Here is a 22,123-nt window from a genome sequence, read left to right on the forward strand (position 1 = left end):
TATGTAAACCTTATTTAGCCCTGATTTCCACCAAATAAAGACCACATTTAGACCAAGTAGTTTGGTCCTCAGGTGCATCTCAGTAATTTAGAAATAACTCATTTATAGATTAATTAAAAAACACACAGTGAAATATTTTGCTTTTTTTAAAAATTCTGATTATTATGGCTTACAGCCAATTAAACCCCAAAATTTATTTATTTTTTAATTATATTATATAAGACCAATTAAAACAAATGAAGCTCCAACCAATTATTGAATTCAAATACTGTGCAGTACAAGGCTACTTATCTGTCAAAATTGCCATTTAATTTGGTCTTATGTATTATTTTGAGTTTCTGAAAACTGACTTTTGGTTTTCAGTTACTGGAAGTCAAAATGATCACAATTAACAGAGCTAAGCAAATGAGAAATTTCACCCTGTTTAAAATTACTCAAACATACAGTATTAACTATGCACTCCTGTGTCAGAAATAAACCCTGAAATGTCCTAAGAAGCAAAACAAAAACCTGGGAAATGTATTATTTTAATTTCTGAGAAACAAATAATTTTGTCCACTTGAGCCTCTAAATACAAACTTAATTACTTCAAACAGGCAATTTGTACCTTGTAAATCTGTATAAGGAAATTTGCATTCAGAGGTTCAGTGAAAGAATCATAATTATTAAGTATTTGTCTCACTATGTTCACACTCCAGGCAAATGTGATCCAAATCCGATTCTTTTTGCCCAAATCCAAACCATATCTGACTTTTACATGGACGTCTAAATGGCTAAATTCTGATCTTTTCACATCCCCCTCCCAAAATCTGATTTGTGCCACTGCTTTATATGGAACTAAATCGGATATGGTCATGTTGCATTTTATTAAAGTTTTACATCATTGACGTGAAATAGGCTTCATAGTCCTGCATCAGAAAAAGACAGATGTGGTAAATCTGGACGAAAGCAATGACTGAAAATTTTAATCATGAAGTATTGAAAGAAGTCTGTGTCTTCGAAGCACATCATTTCATAATCCAACCGCTCTTAGCTCTGACTACACATCCAAACAGACTCCTATACAAAAGTTACAAAATGTCATTGCTGTTAGTTGTGCTTTCTTTTTATTAGCTTCCTTCATCTTATGATTTTGTGACGATACGTTTGGCTCCAATTGCCGAGTAGCTTTAAAACTGATACATAAATGGCACCGTCCATTATTAGTTCCAGTATACGTTCTTCTGGGACATAAACCATTGAAATGTCATTCCAGTCGCATTTAATATATGAACAACCAGGCAAAAAACGGATTTGAGGATTAAGACCTGCTGAGTGAACGTAGCTTTAAGCCTCTAACCACAGATTAAACTCACACAGCCAAATTGCCGTACTTATCTGGTTACCTCATTATTCTTGCTAATTTCAGCGAAATGTAAATATTTATTAGACGTCCAAAACTCAATTTAGAAATTAACAAAGCTTCCACTTTTAGTCCATATTTAATAACCCAGACATTTAGAGACAGTTGAATCATATCTTCATTCAAAAAAATGCACTGAGACCGCAGAGATTTCATATTTTTACAAAAACACCTAAAACTCCAGTTACAGCTGTCAGCTTTGAGCTTTTAGTTGTGATTCATTTTCCCCGCTCATGCCTCTGTAATGGTTTCCTGATCTCTTCGTAGACCCCCCTGCATTTGTGAAAGTACCCCAGCCTGTTGAGGGGCTGATGGGTAGGGACGTGAGCTTGTACTGCGAGATGAGCGGTTCCGCTCCGTTCCAGGTCGCCTGGTTCAAAGACAGGAAACCTCTGATGGAGAGCAGGAAGTATAAGATGGTGGGCGAGGGGAGCTCAGCCACTCTGCATGTCATTGGGATAGAGCCTTCGGACGCCGGCGAGTATGAGTGCAAAGTTTCAAACAGTGTAGGAAGTGACTCCTGCCACACTTTGGTTAAACTCAGAGGTCAGTATTGAAAGTAGTGGGCGTTCAGGTTACCTTACCCCCCTCCCTCCACTCCTGCCACCTTTTCTCACTCTACCTTCTGCGCTGTTTTTGTCCTCAGAGCCGCCATCATTTGTGGAGAAACTGTCCAACATGACAGTGATGCTGGGAGAGGAGGTGACCCTTATGGCCACTGTTAGAGGCTCTGAACCCATTACTGTGTCCTGGGTTCAGGACAAGGATCACATTCTCAGGGACAGTGACAACAGGAAAATCACCTTTGAGAACAACCAGGTGGCACTTACTGTGTTTAAGGCCGATGCAACCGTTGCAGGCAGATACACCTGCCAACTCAGAAATGATGCTGGGAGTGTGGATTGTTTCGCTAACTTGACTGTCCTAGGTTTGTAATCGTATAATTCTCTCTTTCTCTGTCAGTGTTGTTGGACGGTGTATTGTAAATAGAAAAGAAAGGAGTAAATTTCCACCAAAAACTCAAATATTTTGAGATTAATCTCAGAGGTTTTCTAGAAAAAATAAGCAGGTTTCTGAGCTCCAAAGAAAAAAAACCTGAAATTTTAGGTTAATCTAGAAGAAACTTCAAAATTTGTGAGCTCCAAAGGTTGAAAATTTATTAGATTTTTTTTTATTCTTTAGTTTAATCTCAGAAGATTTCCAGAAAAAACTAAAAAGTTTCTAAGCTCCAAAAGTTTAAAATTTGCTAGAAAAAAAATTCTGAATTTTTAAAATTAATCTCTGATATTTGCTAGAAAAACAAGAACATTTCTGAGCTTAAAAAGTTGGAATTTGCCACAAAAAAAGAGATTAATCTTATAAATTTTCTAGCAAAAACATGGACATTTCTGAGTTTCAAAAGTCAAAAATTTTGAAACACAGAACTACAACTCAATTTTAAATTATTTGACTTTTGAACCTTTGAAATTTCCATATTTATTCTAGAAAATTTGAGTTTTTTTCTCAAATGTTAAATTTTTCATAGTAACATTTCTGAGATAAATATAGAGGTTTATTCTAGCACATTTGACTTTTCTAACTCAGAAATGTTCATGTTTTTTTCTAGAATATATCTGAGATTATTCTCAGAATTTCTGATATTTTGGCAGAAATGTAGTCCTTCTCCGTTTCTATCTATAATGGCCCCAATACGCCGTCATAGTCTTGTCTGTCAGTCGGTGTCTTGTCCATATTTGATGAAAAGCATGTTCTACTCCTGATCCTTCCCACTTCCAGAGCCTGCTAAGATTGTGGATAAACCCGAAACTTTGAGCGTGACGGCAGGCGACATGGCCGCCCTGGAGGTCAAAGTGTGCGGGACGCCGGAGCTCGTCCCCAAGTGGTTCAAGGACGGCATGGAGCTGGCCACATCCGGGAAGTACAAGATCTCCTTCTCACAGATGATCTCCAGTCTCAACGTGCTTTCTACGGAGAAACTGGACTCTGGCGAATACACGTTCCAGGTCATGAACCAAGTCGGAAAAGACCTGAGTAAAATTAATCTCACCGTTTTGGGTGGGTGTTGAATCTGTATTAATTTGGTTTGAAAATAAGTAACATTGTGTGATTTCTTTTAGTTTGTGACAAATGTATTTTATACTGTAAGAGGTTAAGAAAAATCCATGTTTATTATTATTTATTATTTATTTCAGCAGTTCAAGTCAAAAGGAGAAACTCATTATATAAATTCATTAAACACATAATGAAAAAACAAAATATTACCAAGTATTTTTGGTCTAGTTTCTAGTTGCTAATATCGTGTACAATAGAAATAAGACAAAACTAAAATGTGACTTTTCAGCAAGATTTAGGAGTTTATTTTTAATATTGGTATATGGTTCTGGTTCCACTGGCAGACGTTTTTCACTTTCATTTTCCCATTTTATAAGTGAGAAAATCTGCCAGTGGAGCTAGAAGTATTTCATTAATACTAATAAATTATTTACTTAAAACAAGCTCCTCTGTGTTGCTGGAAAATTACTTCTAAGTTAGTTTTATCTTATTTCAAGGGTCCTAAGACATTTGCACTAGAAAGTAGATTAATAAAAAGCCGTTTCTGCATTGAGATTCTCATAAAGTTCTCAATGCAATCATATAAAGCTAAATATGAAACATCTTTTTACCTTGATGTTATTTGGCACAATACAAAACAGCTGTGATTTGATTGATAAAGTAACATTTAAGCACACAACTGTAATGTCAATGGTTATATTTAAAGAGTTTGGAGGGCCACATAAAAACTTCTAGTGGACCAGGTTTGGCCCACGGGTCTTGAGTTTGACATGTGTTGTAGTGTATGTGGTTTTATTTTATCTTTGCTTCTTTTCTTAGCTTTTTTAAACATATATTTAACATTCTTTGTATTTTATAAAGTTGTAAATTGTGTAAACCTTAAAAACCTAAAAGGGCAGACTCAGACTGACTGAAATAAAAATATTGTTATGATATTCTTACAAACTGTTGCCTCCGTTGTCAACAGATAAGACCGTTCCTCCATCGTTCACCAGGAAACTGAAGGACTATAAGATGACTGTAGGAGAAGCTGCAGAGATGGAGTGCAAAGTGTCTGGCTCCCCACCTTTTACTATTTCATGGTACCACGATGGTGAGGAGATACAAAGCGGGCCGAACTGTGAGGTTTCCTTCAGCGACAACAGCTGCACCCTCAGAGTGCCGACCCTGAAGATGACTGACTCTGGAGTTTACAAGTGCAAAGCCATCAACAAGGCTGGTTTCAGCGAAACTTCAGCAACTTTGGCTGTCAAAGGTCAGTTCCTGCTTCATGTTGAGCACTTCTGTTTTGGTTCTGTTCAGTGAAACATATAAACTCACATTCTGGAGATGCAAATAATTAATCTGCCTATGATTTGTTGTTTATTAAAGGTTAAAGAAAGATTAAGATTAAGAAAGATTAAAATTAGCTCCAACTGCTGCTTAGACCTTCTTTTAGTGTTGTAGTTTAGCTGCCATCCAGCAGAGGGCGCCATTGGTCATCCTTAAGCAGAGCGAGTTGATACAAGAATGCAAAATAGAAAGGGTCAAACTGAGTCCTTTGAGAGATACAAAATGAAGTTTGTGCAGTTCTGTTTTGAAATATGAAAACTGGACAAAGTTTCATCTTAATAGCTTTATTCAGCTGAGCTGCATGACGGAGTAGCATCAAGTTCTCATTTAAAAATGATTAATCTGCTAATAAGGCGAGGATGTGTCAACAGAAAAGTGGAGGGCATAACCGAGAAAAAATTGTACCATGTTGGTAAAAAAACGTGATGAGAATAAGCAGAATTGATTTTGAAGGCAATTAATTATTTTCATGGAGCAAAGTTTTAACATTCCTTTAAGAGCAACATGTATTTCTGTATGAACATCTCTCTGTTTTGGGGGAATTAAGTGTTTCACATATTTTATTCTTTCCATATTTAATTTTTCTACTGAGCAACCTCAGAGGTTTTTGTTTTTATATTTTGTCAATATGTTTTTTAATAATATGAGAAAACCACAATTTTCTGTTTATTAATACAGTTAGCACAAAACAATGTTCAAATGTACTTTTTTTGTTTTTTAGTTCACCATACTGTCAACTCTTGATCCTCTACAAGTTTACACCTACAAATGGCCTCGCATTGATTATTTCTTAGTCGGCCAATCATTAATTAACACATTAATTGACTTCTTTCCCTATCACATTCTGAGTCCACCTTGTTGGATGTTTCCTTCTTGCTCAGAACCTCCATCTTTCGTGGTGCCACTGCAGCCGATGGAGGCCATGCCTGGCTCCAACGTGACCTTCTCAGGCATGGTGAAGGGCAGCGCGCCCCTCACCCTGAAGTGGTTCAGAGGAACCAAGGAGATCCTGCCAGGGAAAGACTGCAGCTTCACTCTGAAGGACAACCAAGTGACTCTGGAGCTTCACAACGTGAACCGATCCCATGCTGGAGAGTACACCTGTCAGATCATCAACGATGCAGGAAAAGAAAGCTGTGCTGTGAATCTCACAATCAAAGGTCAGTTTCACATCTCTACCTCCAGTTACAGTCCTAGAAGCCCCAGTTAGAACCAGGATGAGAGCAAACGGTTCTTCTGGAGTAATTATAGTTTTTAGATAACTTAAGGTCTGTAAGTGCTTTGAAACGAGATATGAAGCTAACCCAGCAAGGATTAGGTCCCAGTAAGTTTGTATCTCACCTGATAAAAATGAGAAATTGTCTAGATGATGTTTCTTTTGCATGCTAATCAGCATTTGTGGCCACTTTTAGATAAACTAACTTTTACCTTAGTGCTTTAGCTATCTTTGAAAATGTTTTGTGCATTTAGCTTCCCCTATATTAACTCTTACAGATAACTTATAAAGTGATACTTTACTTGGCTGTTTTGTAAACTTTCAGTTGAATAAAGTGCAACATCTGTGTTAAAGTTTTGGTTATCAGATGTCAAGAATTCTCCAAGTAGTTAGACATTTATATTCATGCTCTTATTTTGAAGTTTCCTTAGGCAGCAGTTCTGTTTCCTTTCCTCATATTCTCTTATTTTATTTTTAAAATAAACTTTTTAGACAAGTGGCAAAAACACAACAAATGAATGAATGTGGTATAAAGAAAAGTACAACACTTAGAAAAAAGAAGCAGGGTTGTTATTTAAACAAATATGTTTAAAAAATTACATATATGAATTGTTCTGAGAGCCTTTTTGTTGGAACTCCTGATGTTCTCCATCATGCAGCATAGCAAATTACATTTTCTGTACCCAGAATGCATCACAGTAGAGCATAAACAGTTTAAAATCTGCTGATGTGTTTTTGGACCAAAGCTTTACTGAGCTCAACAAGGCAAATTTAACAGCATAGTTAACAAAGTGTACAATTATAAAACTGAATCCATGAGTAAATTAGTTATCCATGAGTCCCTTTCCAAAGAATCACTTCCTAAAGTGATCGTTGTGTAGTAACAAATTTGGCTCTGCAGAGGGCGGCGTAACAGTTTAGATGTCAACATGATTGAAATATGCGCTTTAGCAGTAGTGGAGCTTTTTAGTTTAGTTTATCTTATTAGTCTACAAGTTTATAGGGAAGGTGTTTAAAATGAGCAGAGATTATTTGGTTTCCTCTTTAATAGGATGTTTTATTTGTGTTTGTCAGAACCGGCAGCCTTCTCTAAGAAGCTGAAGGACGTGTCAGTTGAGAAGGGCAAACCTTTAACGCTCGAGTGTTCGTACACCGGAACTCCAAAGATCACAGTGAGCTGGTTCAAAGACGGCCAGCAGATCTTTGCTTCCTACAAATACAACATCACCACGACGGAAAGCTCCTGCATCCTGGAGTGTCTCAGCACAGACGACAAGGAGGCCGCAGGGACGTACAGCTGCCAGGTGTCCAATGACGCAGGAAAGGACACAAGTGAAGCTGTTGTGTCCATTTTGGGTTAGTCTTACTTCAAATCCAACTGACTTTCTTCTGCCGAAGAATCCCAGAAGTTCTCACTACCATGTTTCATTGTGTCAACAGAGCCTCCATACTTTGTTGAATCTCTGGAGCCCATGGAGGTGACAGCTGGTGATGCTGTGTGTCTGAAGTGCCAGGTGGCAGGGACACCTGAGATCAAGGTGTCCTGGTTCAAGGCTGACGGCAAAGTGCGGTCCAGCTCCAGCTGTAAGTTGGAGTACTCAAAGGGCGTCGCCAGTCTGAAGCTCAGCAAAGCCACCAAAGCTGACATTGGGGAGTACACCTGCAAGGCGGAGAACAAGATCGGCTCTGCCTCCTCCACCTGCAGACTCAATGTTCTTGGTAAGGAAGTTTTCACACCTGATAGTCCCATAGACTATTGGAACATTTCTTATATTTTCACTTGTTTTCTTGGTTCTTTTTCACACTGCACTGCGTCAAATGAACCAAACTAACTGAAAAACCTGCCTGTGGTGGCACTGCACCAAGAACTACAGAAGGAAATTACACAAGAACCTCTGAAGAAGACACTGAGCGCAACTTCCTTCTTCGTAAAATGTGAAAAAGTAGCATCAGATTTTTGCGGTTGTAGGATTTCTCTTTTGTCGTCATTTCTCCTGTTAGCACTAAACTCGCATTTCTTTTGGTTTTATTTACTCAGAATACTCTGTGCTATAGTTTGCTTCCTGCTTTTGTAGTCTTTTAAACGGACCAGAGCTCACTTTTTGGGTCCAGATCAGAGTGTGACTAAGCTTTCACACCTCCCCAAACGAACCGGACTCTAGGCAAACAAAGTGGAGTTTGAATAAAGCGGACTAAACAGCCTGGTGTGAATTCACCCTAAGACAACACAGAATTGAATTTAGAAAAATCCTGACATCTACTGTTCCTCTGTTTTCTCCAGAGGCCAAAACACCTCCTTCCTTCCCCAAAAAGATCACCAGCCTGCAGGAGACAGAAGGTCAAGCGGTGCGTTTTGAGTGCCGTGTCGCCGGCTCATCACCCATTGAGGTGTCATGGCTGAAAGACGGCGAGCCGCTGATGCAGGGAGGCGAGTTCTCTATGCTATATGACGACAACACGGCTGTGCTGCAGATCAGCCGTGGCGAAATGAGGCACTCTGGGGAGTACACATGCGTGGCGACCAACAGTGTTGGCTCAACTTCCTGCAGAGCAAAACTCACCATGCAAGGTCTGTTATAGTCCCACTGTAGGATGTTTGCAAAGGAAGCAGAGGATTCTGGGTCTTAGTTTAACTCTGCTTTTGATGACAAATGGTTAGAAGTGTCATTAGATACAGTTGAGTTTATGAACTTGGATCAAGCAGGAGTATTTGGACACTACTGATGTTAAGACAATGTGTGCAGTGGAGAGTAAAGGGTTTAGAAAACTTTCTGTGCTGTAGCAGTGTGTCGAAAGAGTTGGAGTCCACCTAAAGATTTCTTGTTTTATCTTCTTGCTGCTCCTTCGCGGGTCTGCAGAACCCAGATACGCTCCGGTCTTTGACAGAAAGTTGTCACCGCGGGAGGTGACGGTGGGTGACAGCATCGAAATGGAGTGTCACATGACCGGGTCTGCTCCCATCAAAGTCACATGGTCCAAAGACCATAAAGATATCCGCTCTGGTGGGAACTATAAGATCAGCTGTGTGGAAAACACCGCCCACCTGACCATACTGAAGGCGGATAAAGGTGACACAGGGAAATACTTCTGCCATGCCTCCAATGACATGGGGAAGGACTCTTGTTCCACTGACATCTCTGTCAAAGGTATTTTGGTCTTCTCATCCAAAACCCTCAAACCCATCTGAAGGGAAGTCTTAGGTGAGTAACCACTTCTTCTCTTCATCGTTTCTTTTCCCTCTTGGTTTCAGAGCGTAAAAATCCACCGATGTTCACCAAAAAGCCCTCGGAGCACATCGAAGACATGGAGGGCAAACTGGTAAAAATTGAGGGCCGAGTCTCTGGTTCTCAGCCCGTTTCGGTCAGCTGGTTCAAAGACGGCAAGGAAATCCACAGCTCTGACAAATACGATATCAGCTTTAAGAGCAATGTGGCGGTGCTGTGCATCAAGAGCAGCCAGGTGACCGACAGCGGCAGGTACTCCTGCCAGGCCTCCAATGAAGCTGGAAGAGCTTCCTGCGACATCACTGTGGGCATCCTGGGTGGGTTTGGTGTTCAAAGTTCACTCATCGGCTGATGTGTCAAACATTTTAAGAGGAAAAAAAGTTTATATATTACCAAGAAAAACAACCTGTGGCTGTAAAAGAAGTTAGATTCCTCTTAGAAGTAATAGTTCAGATACACTTTAAGGGGCTTGACCTTCTGTCTCCTGCAGGCTGGTGATCTTTTTGGGGAAGGAAGGAGGTGTTTTGGCCTCTGGAGAAAACAGAGGAACAGTAGATGTCAGGATTTTTCTAAATTCAATTCTGTGTTGTCTTAGGGTGAATTCACACCAGGCTGTTTAGTCCGCTTTATTCAAACTCCACTTTGTTTGCCTAGAGTCCGGTTCGTTTGGGGAGGTGTGAAAGCTTAGTCACACTCTGATCTGGACCCAAAAAGTGAGCTCTGGTCCGTTTAAAAGACTACAAAAGCAAAATGTACAGTTTGCATCTCTTTGTACTTCCATTTGGCTCTCCACTGCTTCTACAAACAGCTCAATTGCTTAAAAAAATCTACACGGCCATTTTATGGCAATAAGCTAATGTTTGTCTTGAAAATGAGCGGTTTCAAAAACTTTATGTTACCTAGCAACCCCAGCAGAGTTAATCCAGTCACCTAGCAATCCAAGTGAAGCTCCAGTATGTTTGGTCAGTTGGTTTTACTGCTGTATGTGCTTTACATGCGCTGGAAAAGACAAGAGTTATTTTGATTGAAAGTGACAGGAGGCCCTAAAACAGCTAAATTCTCACTATCTAGGAATAACTTTCCCCATATCATAACATGTTGATGGAAGCATAATAGGTCCCTTCAATTTCCTTCACTTTTACTAGTTTAAAATTATTCTTTTTTTTAAATTTGTTCCTATTGGTTATTTGGTTTGTTCCTGTCTCTGTTGTTGCCTGTTATAGTCTCTGTTGATGTCTTCCAGTCTGTTATTTCAAGCAGCTAAAGGATCACCAAAATCACAAATCTTTTGGTATTCATTCTTTTTTCAGTGTGACAAACTGACAGCCTCTGTCCACATTCCCACTCTGACTTTTTAATACCTTTTCAGAAACGTGTCTTTTGTAAAAATGTGCTGTACAGAATGAAATGGATCGCCCATTGGTACCATGGTGCAGAAGTTTCGCTTCTAGATTAAACCGATCCCTGTGTCTGCAGTTGAGTTCAAACCATTTTATCTCATCTGCAGAAGCCAAGAAGCCTCCAGTGTTTGATGTTCCACTCAAACCAGTGACTGTGGATGAAGGCGACAAGCTGAGCCTCAGGTGCCACGTCTGCGGGTCCGCTCCTCTGAAGGTCCAGTGGATGAAGGACAGGAAGGAGCTTTCTTCAGCCGGCAGCATCAGGCTCGGCTTCTCTGATGGTACAGCCAGTCTGGAGATCAGCTCAGCCTCCAAACATGATGCTGGCGATTACCTCTGCAAGGCTACAAATGAAGCCGGCGCCGAGTTCTGCAAGGCCAAAGTCACAGTGAAAGGTAAAACCCGAATGACCTCCTGATCATCTCAGCCAGTATCTAAACCTTCACTGCAAAAACACAAAATTTTACCAAGTATTTTTGTCTAGTTTCTAGTCGTATTACACCTCAAATAAGAGAAAACTAACTGACAAGTAACTTTTAAGCAAGATTTAGGAGCTTGTCAATAATTCCTTAATCTTGATGAAAAAGTGCTTGTTCCATTGGCATTTCACTTAGAACCAAAAGTTTCTAAGTGAAATAACATACATTTCACTTGTGCATATTTTACTTATAAATTTCTTGTGGCGGATTTTGTTCATAGATACTGGGTAAAGTGCAACACAAAGTATTCATCCAGGGTAATTAATTCATTAATTAATTTTATTTATTAGTAATAGGAACCAAAACACAGTCTTGAGCAAAAGTAAAGTAAAGTAAAGTAAGAGTGAGCCACATCCTGATCTTGTTGCTAAAAAGACAAAATAAATCCAGAAAAAGATAAAAAAATTTAGCATATAGTTTGCTGTTCTTTTTTTTATTTGGCAGACCTGCAGGATACTTTTTTTTACATTTACAATAATTTACTCATTTATTTGTCTGCAGAAATCTGACTATGAATGTTGTGTATTTAGTTTACTACTTATTTAGCAGGTAAAAATAAAAACAACATGTTTCCTTGTGTTCTTGTCTTACAGAGAAACCAGGAGCAGCTAAACCTGAGACTCCAGCAGCAGCTCCAACCAAAAAACTGGATAATCTGTTTTTCATTGAGGAACCCAAATCCATGCACGTTACAGAGAGTAAGAACATCAAAGTGGAGAGCAGAAATATTTAGAAAGTGTTTATTTCCTGTCCTAATCTCCACCTCTCTCTACAGAGGGAACTGCCACCTTCATCGCTAAAGTTGGAGGAGAACCCATCCCAAGTGTGAAGTGGATGAAGGGAAAATGGAGGCAACTCACCCACGGCGGCCGCATCTCAATCGTGCAGAAGGGCCAGGAGTCCAAGTTGGAGATCCGAGAGGTGACCAAGTCGGACTCGGGTCAGTACCGGTGCGTTGCCTCTAACAAGCACGGCGAGATCGAGTGCAACGCCGACATGCACGTTGACGGAAAGAAAGAGGCGCCGCAACTAGAGGGAGACCTCCGAGCCAAGCTGAAGAAGTGAGTTCATTCAAGAACTTTCTCCGCTGAAATCTGTGAGAACGAACTCCTAACATCTGATCTGTTTCCCTTCAGGACGCCATCGAAGCAGAAGAGTCCTCAGGAGGAGAAGGACATCGACATTGTCGAGCTGCTGAGAAACGTCGACCCCAAAGAGTACGAGAAATACGCCCGTATGTACGGCATCACTGACTACAGAGGTCTGCTGCAGGCCATCGAGCAGCTCAAGAAAGAGAGAGGCGAAGAAAGTGGAAGACCGGTGAGGCTCCCACAGTCTGCTGCTCGTCTCTCACTGCAAACACACAAACTCTTACCAAGTATTTTAGTTTTCTTTCTAGAGCAAATACCTTATTACACTTAAAATACAACTAAACTAACTCATAAGTAACTTTTAAGCCAGATAAAGGACCTTGTTTAAAGTTAATAATTTTTTTATATTTATTAAAAAGTATTAGTTACACTGGCAGAATATTTCACTTATTAATATCAGAAAACTGTCTTGCTGCCAGTGAAACTGGTACTTTTTAATAAATATTAAGGAATTATTTACTTAAAACAAGCACCTATATATTACTGAAAAGTCACTTGTAAGTTAGGTTTTTTTAGTTTTATTTCAAGTGTACTAAGATATTTACAAGAGAAACCATACTTGATAAGAAGAAGTGTTTTTGCAGTCCAGGGTTTCTTATTTGAGGACTTTGCTGAGTAATGCCGTTGTTGTTGACAGGAAGTGGAACGTGGAGACAGAGAGTCAGATGAGGACATGGCTCGGTTGGTGGCCGACCTGCAGAAGAGGATGGAGAGGACAGAGGTCAGGACACACCGTTATACACTTCAACGTTAAAAAAACATTGAGGAAATAATAAAGTATTGCTTTGAAATTGTTGCAGTTTCTGTCATGAGAGATAATTGTCCTGTTGCGTCTGCAGCCTGTCACCGTAGTGAAGGACATCTCCAACCAGTCTGTCTTCACCAACGAAGAGGCGGTGTTTGAATGCGAGATCAAGATCAACTACCCAGAGATCACGCTGTCCTGGTACAAGGGCACGCAGAAGCTTGACACAGACGACAAATACGACATCAGCATCAGCGGCGACCGCCACCTGCTCAAGATCAAAAGGTGCCAGCCGTCTGACCAGGGCAACTACCGGGTGGTGTGTGGGCCGCACATCTCCAGCGCCAAGCTCACCGTCACGGGTCAGTACCGACACAACAAGGCATAGGCCGGTATGAAACTATAGCAGTATGATAACATGTCACGGCATTATGATTACAGCTCTAAAATGTGTTATTTTGCATTTTCTTTATCATGCTTTAATGTGAATAGGTGATTTGCTTCTTAAATGTTTAATGAATTGTGGATTGATCGTCACCATGTCGCTGCCAGAACTAAAGCTGTTTGAAAAGAACAATTAGGGCAGACATGTTACTTTGACTAGAAATTAAAATTAGCTATAATCTCTATTGTCATTGTCAACTTTAATTCTCCTTGGAAGATCTAAGGACAGAATATTAGGGCCGTGCTAAAAAAAAATTTTTAAATGAAGAAGAATGTAGTCATAATAATACAACTACTCTCATAATCTGGCTATTCTCAAAATATTTCAAAAATATTCTTATACAACTTTATACTCATATTATTATTAATGACTTTATTTTTTTATTATTTAAATTTTATTCATGTAGGAGTTTATTTTTTTAATGCCACTCTCAAAATAATACCTTTTTTCTCATAATATTATGACCTTATTCTCCTATGACTATTCTCAAAATATCAACTTCATTCTTGAAATATTCTTACTTTAAACTGATTATACTCGTATTATTTTGACTTAATTCACGTACAACATTATTCTTGCAATATGAATTTATTCTTGAAATATTATGAGTTTATTCTTATATCCTGGCTTTATTCCCGTAATGTTTATATATATACTGTATATATGGTCCTAATACTCCGTTGTACTTATACTGCAGGAACAGTATGACAGAATATTTTAGTGGTTTTGAAACCATGACTTTTTCATATTTCGGTATACCTTGAAACCGCTCCCTGCCTGGACACACCCCTGCATCTCAAACTGAGTTTCCAGTCTGAGCAGAATCTGAATTTTCTTCTCTCTGTGTTTCAGAGGTGGAGGTGGAGAAGCACCTGCAGGACACGTCGGGTAAGGAAGGCCAGGCGTGCACTCTGTCTTGTCAGTTGTCTGTTCCTAACGTCGAGGCTCAGTGGTTTAAAAACGGAAAGCAGTTAGAGATGAAGGGAAGGTATTCGTCCGAGGTGAAACACAAAGTTCAGAAGCTTCTGATCAAAGACCTGAAGTCTGAAGACCGGGGCAGATACTCCTGCAGATACCAGCACCTGGAGTCCTCGGCGGACCTCAAGGTGGAAGGTTTGTACCTGGAAACCTTCCTGTAGACGTGATGGATGCTCTGCCCGATTACTAACCTCTTTCATTTCATCCGACTCAAAGGGTGAATTCACACCAGTCCAGATTTAATCAAACTCCAGTCCGTTTGCCTGAAAGTCTGGTTGGTTTGGGGAGATGTCAGCGCATAATCGAACTTTAATGCAGACCAAAAAATCAAACTGGTCCGCTTACAAACCTCGGTCTCAGTTTTTTTAATAATAGGTTTAAAGTAAATGTACTTTATTTTTTAGCAAATAACAGGACATAGAAAGATCTTCAACACTGTAAGTAACATCAGATTACAATCAAAATAATATAAAATAACCAGGAGTTGTAAACTGCAAAGTAAAGCAAAAAAAAAAAAGTTAAATAAATTTATACATAAGCAAAATAAAATAATTTGTATATTTTAGTTTTAAATGTGTAAAAATACATTCAGATACATATATTAAAGGTTTTGTTACAACATAAAAGAGGAATAAAAGTAAATGACACAAAATAGGTCAGCTTGAAGAAGGAAGATCTAACGACAGAGTATTAGGCTTTGGACGATCTCAGCTCCAGCTGGAAATGTAACAAATGTTGCACTTTTGGTCCCCAATCCAACCGAGTTTACTGGACTATCAGGTGTGAAAACACCCTAAAACTAATGTCGGCTATTTGGCTTTTGCCTTCTTTTTTTCCTTTTCTTTTGGGATGTATTCTGTCTTAATATCCTCCATGATTGTCTTGCACCGTCATCCTCAACAACAACCAGTCATCATAACGTTCCATCAACATCCGTCTGGTGGTCGTCTCTAACCGTGTGGCTGTTGTGTTGGTGAAAAACTGCCACCCAGTTACTGTCACGTTCACCCATTCACGTCTTTATCTGTTTTAGCCGAACAAATTCATTTCACCAAGCGCATCCACAACGTGGAAGTCAACGAGCGCCAGTCGGCCACCTTCGAGTGCGAGGTGTCCTTCGACAACGCAATCGTTTCTTGGTACAAAGACACGTGGGAACTGAAAGAATGCACTAAGTACAACTTCAGAAGCGAGGGCAGGAGACATTTCATGGTCATTCGAAATGTGACCATTGAAGACGAAGGTGTGTAGAGCCCAACCGGGCTCCAGAGGCCGCCTGCAGATTTTTCTCCTCTTGCTGTTCTTTGTGACCTGAGTGTCTTCATCACTAATCCCATGTAGGCGTGTACTCAGTGATTGTGAGATTGGAGCCCAGAGGAGAGGCTAAGAGCACAGCTGAGCTTTATTTGTCTGGCAAAGGTACAGTTATTAGTCAGGCACCAACTTTTCTGCTTCTGATCAGCTTTGGACGATCTCAGACTTTAACACAAACCGCACTCTTTTTTTTTCTTCTTTTTTTTCACAGAAATCGAATTAGCGATGGTACCGACAGGTGAGTGAGTTATTATTCAGAAAATTACGTCTGGTAAATTTTATTCAGAAGGGACACTTTTGGAAACTCGTGTTGTCCACTCAGATGTGACGTCACATTTGCAGAAAAACTGTATTTAAGTAAGAGGAGCACTTTTTTTTCAACAAATTTTTACTCAAGTAAAAGTAAAAAGAAAGACCCAAGAAATTGCTCAAGAGTAAAAAAGTATTTTGTAAAAAGGCGACTCAAGTACTGAGTAACTGATTGTAATATAAGTACATTTAATGTTTAAAATGACAAACAGATGGACCAAATTAAAGTTTTGTGGAATTTCTGGTATTTTATAGAACAAAATGAAAATAATTCATATAATTAACAAAATTAGACATAAATTAAAAAAATTCCAAATCAATTTATTTTAATATGAAACTTTTGAAACTGCAGGTGTACGTCTGGTAAATTTTTGGTTAAAACACTTCATTCAGTGAAGCATCCAGAAATTTTACTCAAGTGAGAGTAGCAATAATTCATAATAAAATTACGTGACTATACAGCCTGAACACACGTAGCTTAGCATCATAAAGGGACACGAGCAAAGCGCGCACAAGATTCTTCTATGGTTTTTCTGCATTATGTTTTCTCTTGCTTTGGTGCACTGTGCTAAATTAGTAATACGTCTCCAGGTTTCATTTTGTTAGCAGAATTGTTCTACCGCGGCAGCGCTGCCATAGATGGCAAGTAGTACAATAGTATTTATGCCCTCCAGCTTTGTGCGCATGTGCGAAATATCCGGATGAAACAATAACACAACCAAAAACAACTTACCAAAAACACAGATATGGCCAAAATGATATCGATCATTGTCATAAATTTCTGTTTTCTTTAAATTCCTGTTTTCAAATTTAATTGTTCCAAAATGTATTATTAAATTTGGTATAAAATGTTTCAGAAGGTAAAAAAAGACAGATAACGATAGTTGAGATTTAAAGCAGGAAAGCGGTTTGGTTTGAACCATTCTCCGTATTGTGTAGATTTCCCAGACTCTTCAGTTCAGAGGCCTGAAGTGCCTTCATCAGAAGAAATTCAAGGTAAGATTCACAGACTGCTGCAGGGACTAAAATAAAACCTGAAACGGTTCTTCGTGGCTAACAGACCCAAAATGTTTTTCTTCAAGAATCTGCTGAGTTCTATCAGTATGAAGAAAAGATCGAACAGAGAGGTACTTATCCAGAAATCTTCCTTAACATGAGGATAATTTGTTCAAATTTGACTAATCAGATTAACTCAAACCTTATTAACAACAAAACTAAGCATATTTTTATTTAATAATGGGGTCTTAAATGTTTTGTTTTTCTTTACAAGAATCAGCTGAATATTCGTATCAGTACGAAGAGGAGGTGCAGCAGAAAGGTACCATGTTTCTCCCTCCTCTTCATCAGCTTCTAACCATCTAACCAGCACCGTTTATATTTTCATCCTGTCAGGACTAAAAATAATAACGTTTAAATGTAGCTAGTAAAATCTGTTCTTATTTAGTGAAGTCTCTGGAGTTATCAGGTAGATTTGACCCTTTTTCTTTTTTTCCACCCTCTTTTCTCCTTCACCATTTTAATATCACCGTCTTGGATAAACTTTGCTATTGTCCTGATTTTCTTTTTTCATTTTGTGCCTCACTTCTTCCTCTAACACTCCTTATCTTTGGTGTTTTTGGTGTTGTCACACCTTTAAATTTAACCCAGTATATGTGTGGAATGATCATATCCACTTATGCTAACTTCAAATTTCTTCTACTGGTGTAAACTGGTTTGTTCTTCTCCTCTGAGACGTCAGAAAGTTTCATTATTTTATGTCAAACTGTTTCCAAAATGTCTCATGTTTGTCTTTTGTTACTTCTGTGATTTTGATCGTCTTCAGTCGAGTATCAGAGCTGGACAGAAGAGACTGTAACACAACAGATTTCAGAGACTAAAGGTATCACCGTTGTGTTTACCTTGTTCTTTTTTTCTCTTGTAATAACCTCTTTTTAACACAAAATCGAAGAATGTTTTCTACCAAGCAGATTTTTCTTAGGATTTTCTTGATGTTATGTGTTACAGAGTATTAGGGCCACACAAAGAAAAATAAAAAATCTAATTACAAGAATAAAGTCAAAGTATTATGTGAATAAAGTTGAAATCATATGAAAATACAGTCATAATATTACAAGAATAAAGTCTTAGGAGAATAAAGTCGTATATATTATGACTTTATTCTAGTTATACTATGACTCATATGATATGACTCATATCATATGATAAACTATGATAATATCTCATATTATTGCGACTTTATTCTCATACAACTTTATTCATGTGAAATGATGACTATTCTGATACGAGTTCACTCTCCTAATTCTATGATTCTCGCTATTTTATTACTTTGTTCTCATAATTTTATTTTTCTTTTGGTTCCTTTCTTAGCGTGGCCTAATACTCTGTCGTAGCTATAAATGTTTTCAGACACTGATTATAAGTCTTTGTGTTGCTGCGTCTTCTTTCAGCTGCCAGAGTTGCTGTTGAAGAAAAAGTGGAGACCATGAAAGTTGAAGTGAGGGAGGAAATCCCAGCTAAAGGTAACACAGAGCTCCGTTAAGATTTATGTCCTCTAATTAAGTTTAAGATTATTATTTTTTGTTTTATTTCTGCAATATCTTTTTTCAACGACACAATAATCAACGTGTGTTCAGGTAGTGATACAGTTCTGATGAGAAGACTGAAAACTCCTCCCTCTTTGGATTTCCATAGCTCAGCCACATGTTAAAGCATCATTCAAAGTTTGGACAGTTGACACAAAATTTACAGATTTCAGGGTTTCTGCAGGTTTCACCAACTCAAACTTAATTTAAGACATTCTTGAGACCATTATCAATTAAATCTAAGACCTGTATTGTGACAGAAATGTACAAAAGAGAATTGCATATTTATATTTATATTTTTTGGGATGTTATTTCTGACCTGTTTTAAAGTAACTTCACCTGTGATTACTTCTCATTTATTCCTAACATGGTTTGTGTTTTATTTTTATTCCGAAGTTGAGAAGAAGCCCGAAGAGAAGCCGACTGCAGCTGTGGAGGAACCCAAGAAAAGTATGAATGTGTTCAGGGATGGATTTCTGTGTGGGCTGTTAAGTATTCTTGAAAATGCTCATCCTATTTAACTAAAACTTTGCAGAACCAGAGGCCAGGAAGCCAGTAGAGGAAAAGGTTCCTGCAGTTTCAGTCCCAGAGAAGAAGGAAGTTTCTGCTCCCAAAGGTATTCTACTACTGCCTGAATATTTTCAATGTTTTTCTTCATTGTTGTTTATCTTTACATTAACTTTCCTTGCAATGCGGGTTCATGCTCTTATGTTTTGATTCTGCTCCTTTAGTTGTTGTTTTAATGTGTCTAACAGAACCAGAGGACGTGAAGAAGCCAGTCGCTGCTCCAAAAGAGAAGCCCGGACTTCCAACCAAAGGTCTGTATTTCTTCTCTGTGGCTCCCATCTGTAGTTTCAACCTCTTAACTTCTTCATGATGTTTGATCCGGGTTTGTTCTGTTCTGTTTGGACTTCGCTGGTGTCTGCTTTTCTGTTAATCTTCCTCTTTCTTCTTAGTCTTCACCCTCTTTAAAACTCTTCTTCAGACTCTAACATCAGTTAATGTTTATGTTGCATAAATGAAGATGAAGCCAAACCTCAGGTTCCAGCTGAGCCCAAGAAACCGGTTCCTGAAGCAAAGCCCAAAGCTGAACCAGAAGCCAAACCCGCCCCAACTCCAAAGGCAGAGCCAGAACCAAAGGCTAAACCTGCTCCAGCTCCTAAAGAAGAACCAGAACCAAAGGCTAAACCTGCTCCAGCTCCTAAAGAAGAACCAGAACCAAAGGCTAAACCTGCTCCAGCTCCTAAAGAAGAACCAGAACCAAAGGCTAAACCTGGTCCAGCTCCAAAAGTAGAACCAGAACCAAAGGCAAAACCTGCTACAGCTCCAAAAGTAGAACCAGAACTAAAGGCTAAACCTGCTCCAGCTCCAAAAGAAGAACCAGAACCAAAGGCTAAACCTATTCCAGCTCCAAAAGTAGAACCAGAACCAAAGGCTAAACCTGCTCCAGCTCCAAAAGAAGAACCAGAACCAAAGGCTAAACCTGCTCCAGCTCCAAAAGTAGAACCAGAACCAAAGGCTAAACCTGCTCCAGCTCCAAAAGTAGAACCAGAACCAAAGGTTAAACCTGCTCCAGCTCCAAAAGTAGAACCAGAACCAAAGGTTAAACCTGCTCCAGCTCCTAAAGCGGAACCAGAAGGGAAGCCAGTGATTCCTCCATCCAAAGGTATGCTCTAGGGCTGCAACTAACGATTATTTGTTTTCAATTATTCTGACGATTAATCGATTAATCAATTAACCATATTAAAAAAAAAATTGATACATTCTGCAGATTTTTCATTTACATTTTTACTTAAAACTGTCATTTGAGAAGGTGGGATAGAATATGTTTACAGACAAAAGTTTTTTTTATCTTAAATACAAGATGTATATATATTTTTTGTACAGTTTTTAAGAGTCTGTGTACTCACGTTAACAATTAATCGATTACTAAAGTAATTAACGATTATTTCAATAATTGATTAATCCAGTTAATTGTTTCAGCTCTTGTCTGTTCTGCTCTGTTTGTATCTGTGTGTTGAGTTTTCACGGTTGTATGAAAACAAACTGCTTAGCTTCGAATGTGGAAGCGATTCTTTCACTGTCTTTGGTCTGAAACCATCTGAATGTCACTTTAAGCCCCTGAAGAGGCTGCAAAGATCAAACCTGAACCAGAAGCTCCAAAACCAAAGCCAGAACCGAAGAAAACAAAACCAGAAGTCCTTAAACCTGAACCTCCTAAACCAGAACCTGCAAAACCAACACCAGAACCGAAGGAACCTCAGAAGAAAGGTACACAACATCTTCTAACACAAACCCCTCCTTCGTTTGCTCAAACTTCTGGATTATTTAACCCAGAAAATAATCTTCGTCTGAGTCCGATTGTGTCTTATTAACCTTTTTTACCTCCTCCTTTGAGAGAACTGACTGCCTTTAGGTTCATTTACCATAGTGACAGAGGGTAATTTGTTCTTTTTAAAGTGCCAGAAGAACCAGTAAAGAAGGAGGTGGCTGCTCCTCCACCTCCTTCAGTCCCACAGAAAGTTCAGAAAGAGGCAGAAGAACCTCAGAAGAAGCCAGTTAAAGGTATCCGAAGCTCATTCTGCAGCTCCTGACATTAAAACCTGAAGTTCTTTTTGTGGTGATGAGGGTGCATGCCGTGTTTGTTTCAGTTGTGTCTTTCTGTTTGTGACGCTCAGTGGAGTGTTTTTACATTCCCTGACGTTTAAAAGTCTTGTAATGTTTGTGAACGGTACTCTTTAAAGTTCCCGTGGAAGAAAAAGTTCCTGATCTCCCGAAAGCAGCAAAGAAACCAGAACCTAAAGCGGCTTCTCCCAAAGAAGAGCCAGCTCAGAAGGACAAAGGTACTCTTAAGCTGGTCTTAAAATTTGTTATATTTTAGGAAATTAACCTCTCTTTTTTGCTTTGCTTGACAAAAAAGACCATATGAGTGATCTAAAACATTTTTTTGTGCGTTAGCACATTCTCTTCTTCTTTATGGTCATGTCTTCTGCATGTTTTTCTGTCAAACCCTCTTAAAGCTCTCAAGCCCCAACAGAAATCTGACAAGGTCGCCCAGAAAATGCCTGATGAAGAGGCTGTGTTGGGCAAAAAACCTGGAAAAATATCTGAAACGGCAGCGAGGAAAGCTGAGGTGAAGGAAAAAACTCCGGAGAAAATGCCGGAAAGTAAACCGGAAATTGTACAGAAGGTGGTGGCTGAAAGAATCCCAGAGAAAATACAGGAAAGAATTCCAGAAAAACTTCCAGAGAAATTTCCAGAAAAAATCTCTGAGAAACTTCCACAGAAAATCCCAGAGAAATTTCCAGAAAAAATCTCTGAGAAACTTCCAGAAAAAATCCCAGAGAAATTTCCAGAAAAAATCTCTGAGAAACTTCCAGAAAAAATCCCAGAGAAATTTCCAGAAAAAATCTCTGAGAAACTTCCAGAGAAAATCCCAGAGAAACTTCCAGAAAAAATCTCTGAGAAACTTCCAGAGAAAATCCCAGAGAAAC

At 39.0% G+C, this 22,123-nt stretch overlaps 1 protein-coding gene across 1 annotated transcript in view; it reads left to right on the top strand.

Moving 5' to 3' along the window:
• LOC102219802 (titin-like) overlaps window positions 1-22,123 on the top strand; it is a 215,207-nt gene that overhangs the window by 64,028 nt on the left and 129,056 nt on the right. Inside the window, exons 44-70 of the mRNA XM_023337148.1 lie at window positions 3,179-3,457; window positions 4,422-4,709; window positions 5,668-5,946; window positions 7,077-7,358; window positions 7,443-7,721; window positions 8,284-8,571; window positions 8,861-9,148; window positions 9,253-9,543; window positions 10,734-11,021; window positions 11,699-11,803; window positions 11,881-12,166; window positions 12,242-12,425; window positions 12,894-12,977; window positions 13,096-13,363; window positions 14,299-14,559; window positions 15,458-15,667; window positions 15,766-15,843; window positions 15,950-15,976; window positions 16,987-17,043; window positions 17,130-17,174; window positions 17,318-17,365; window positions 17,870-17,926; window positions 18,495-18,566; window positions 19,026-19,079; window positions 19,165-19,245; window positions 19,385-19,447; window positions 19,654-20,295. Coding sequence (XP_023192916.1) covers window positions 3,179-3,457; window positions 4,422-4,709; window positions 5,668-5,946; window positions 7,077-7,358; window positions 7,443-7,721; window positions 8,284-8,571; window positions 8,861-9,148; window positions 9,253-9,543; window positions 10,734-11,021; window positions 11,699-11,803; window positions 11,881-12,166; window positions 12,242-12,425; window positions 12,894-12,977; window positions 13,096-13,363; window positions 14,299-14,559; window positions 15,458-15,667; window positions 15,766-15,843; window positions 15,950-15,976; window positions 16,987-17,043; window positions 17,130-17,174; window positions 17,318-17,365; window positions 17,870-17,926; window positions 18,495-18,566; window positions 19,026-19,079; window positions 19,165-19,245; window positions 19,385-19,447; window positions 19,654-20,295 — 5,184 coding nt within the window. The remainder of the gene's footprint in view (window positions 1-3,178; window positions 3,458-4,421; window positions 4,710-5,667; window positions 5,947-7,076; window positions 7,359-7,442; window positions 7,722-8,283; window positions 8,572-8,860; window positions 9,149-9,252; window positions 9,544-10,733; window positions 11,022-11,698; window positions 11,804-11,880; window positions 12,167-12,241; window positions 12,426-12,893; window positions 12,978-13,095; window positions 13,364-14,298; window positions 14,560-15,457; window positions 15,668-15,765; window positions 15,844-15,949; window positions 15,977-16,986; window positions 17,044-17,129; window positions 17,175-17,317; window positions 17,366-17,869; window positions 17,927-18,494; window positions 18,567-19,025; window positions 19,080-19,164; window positions 19,246-19,384; window positions 19,448-19,653; window positions 20,296-22,123) is intronic.

Source organism: Xiphophorus maculatus, chromosome 7, assembly GCF_002775205.1.
Source record: "Xiphophorus maculatus strain JP 163 A chromosome 7, X_maculatus-5.0-male, whole genome shotgun sequence".
In the NCBI taxonomy this organism is placed as follows: Eukaryota; Metazoa; Chordata; class Actinopteri; order Cyprinodontiformes; family Poeciliidae; genus Xiphophorus; species Xiphophorus maculatus.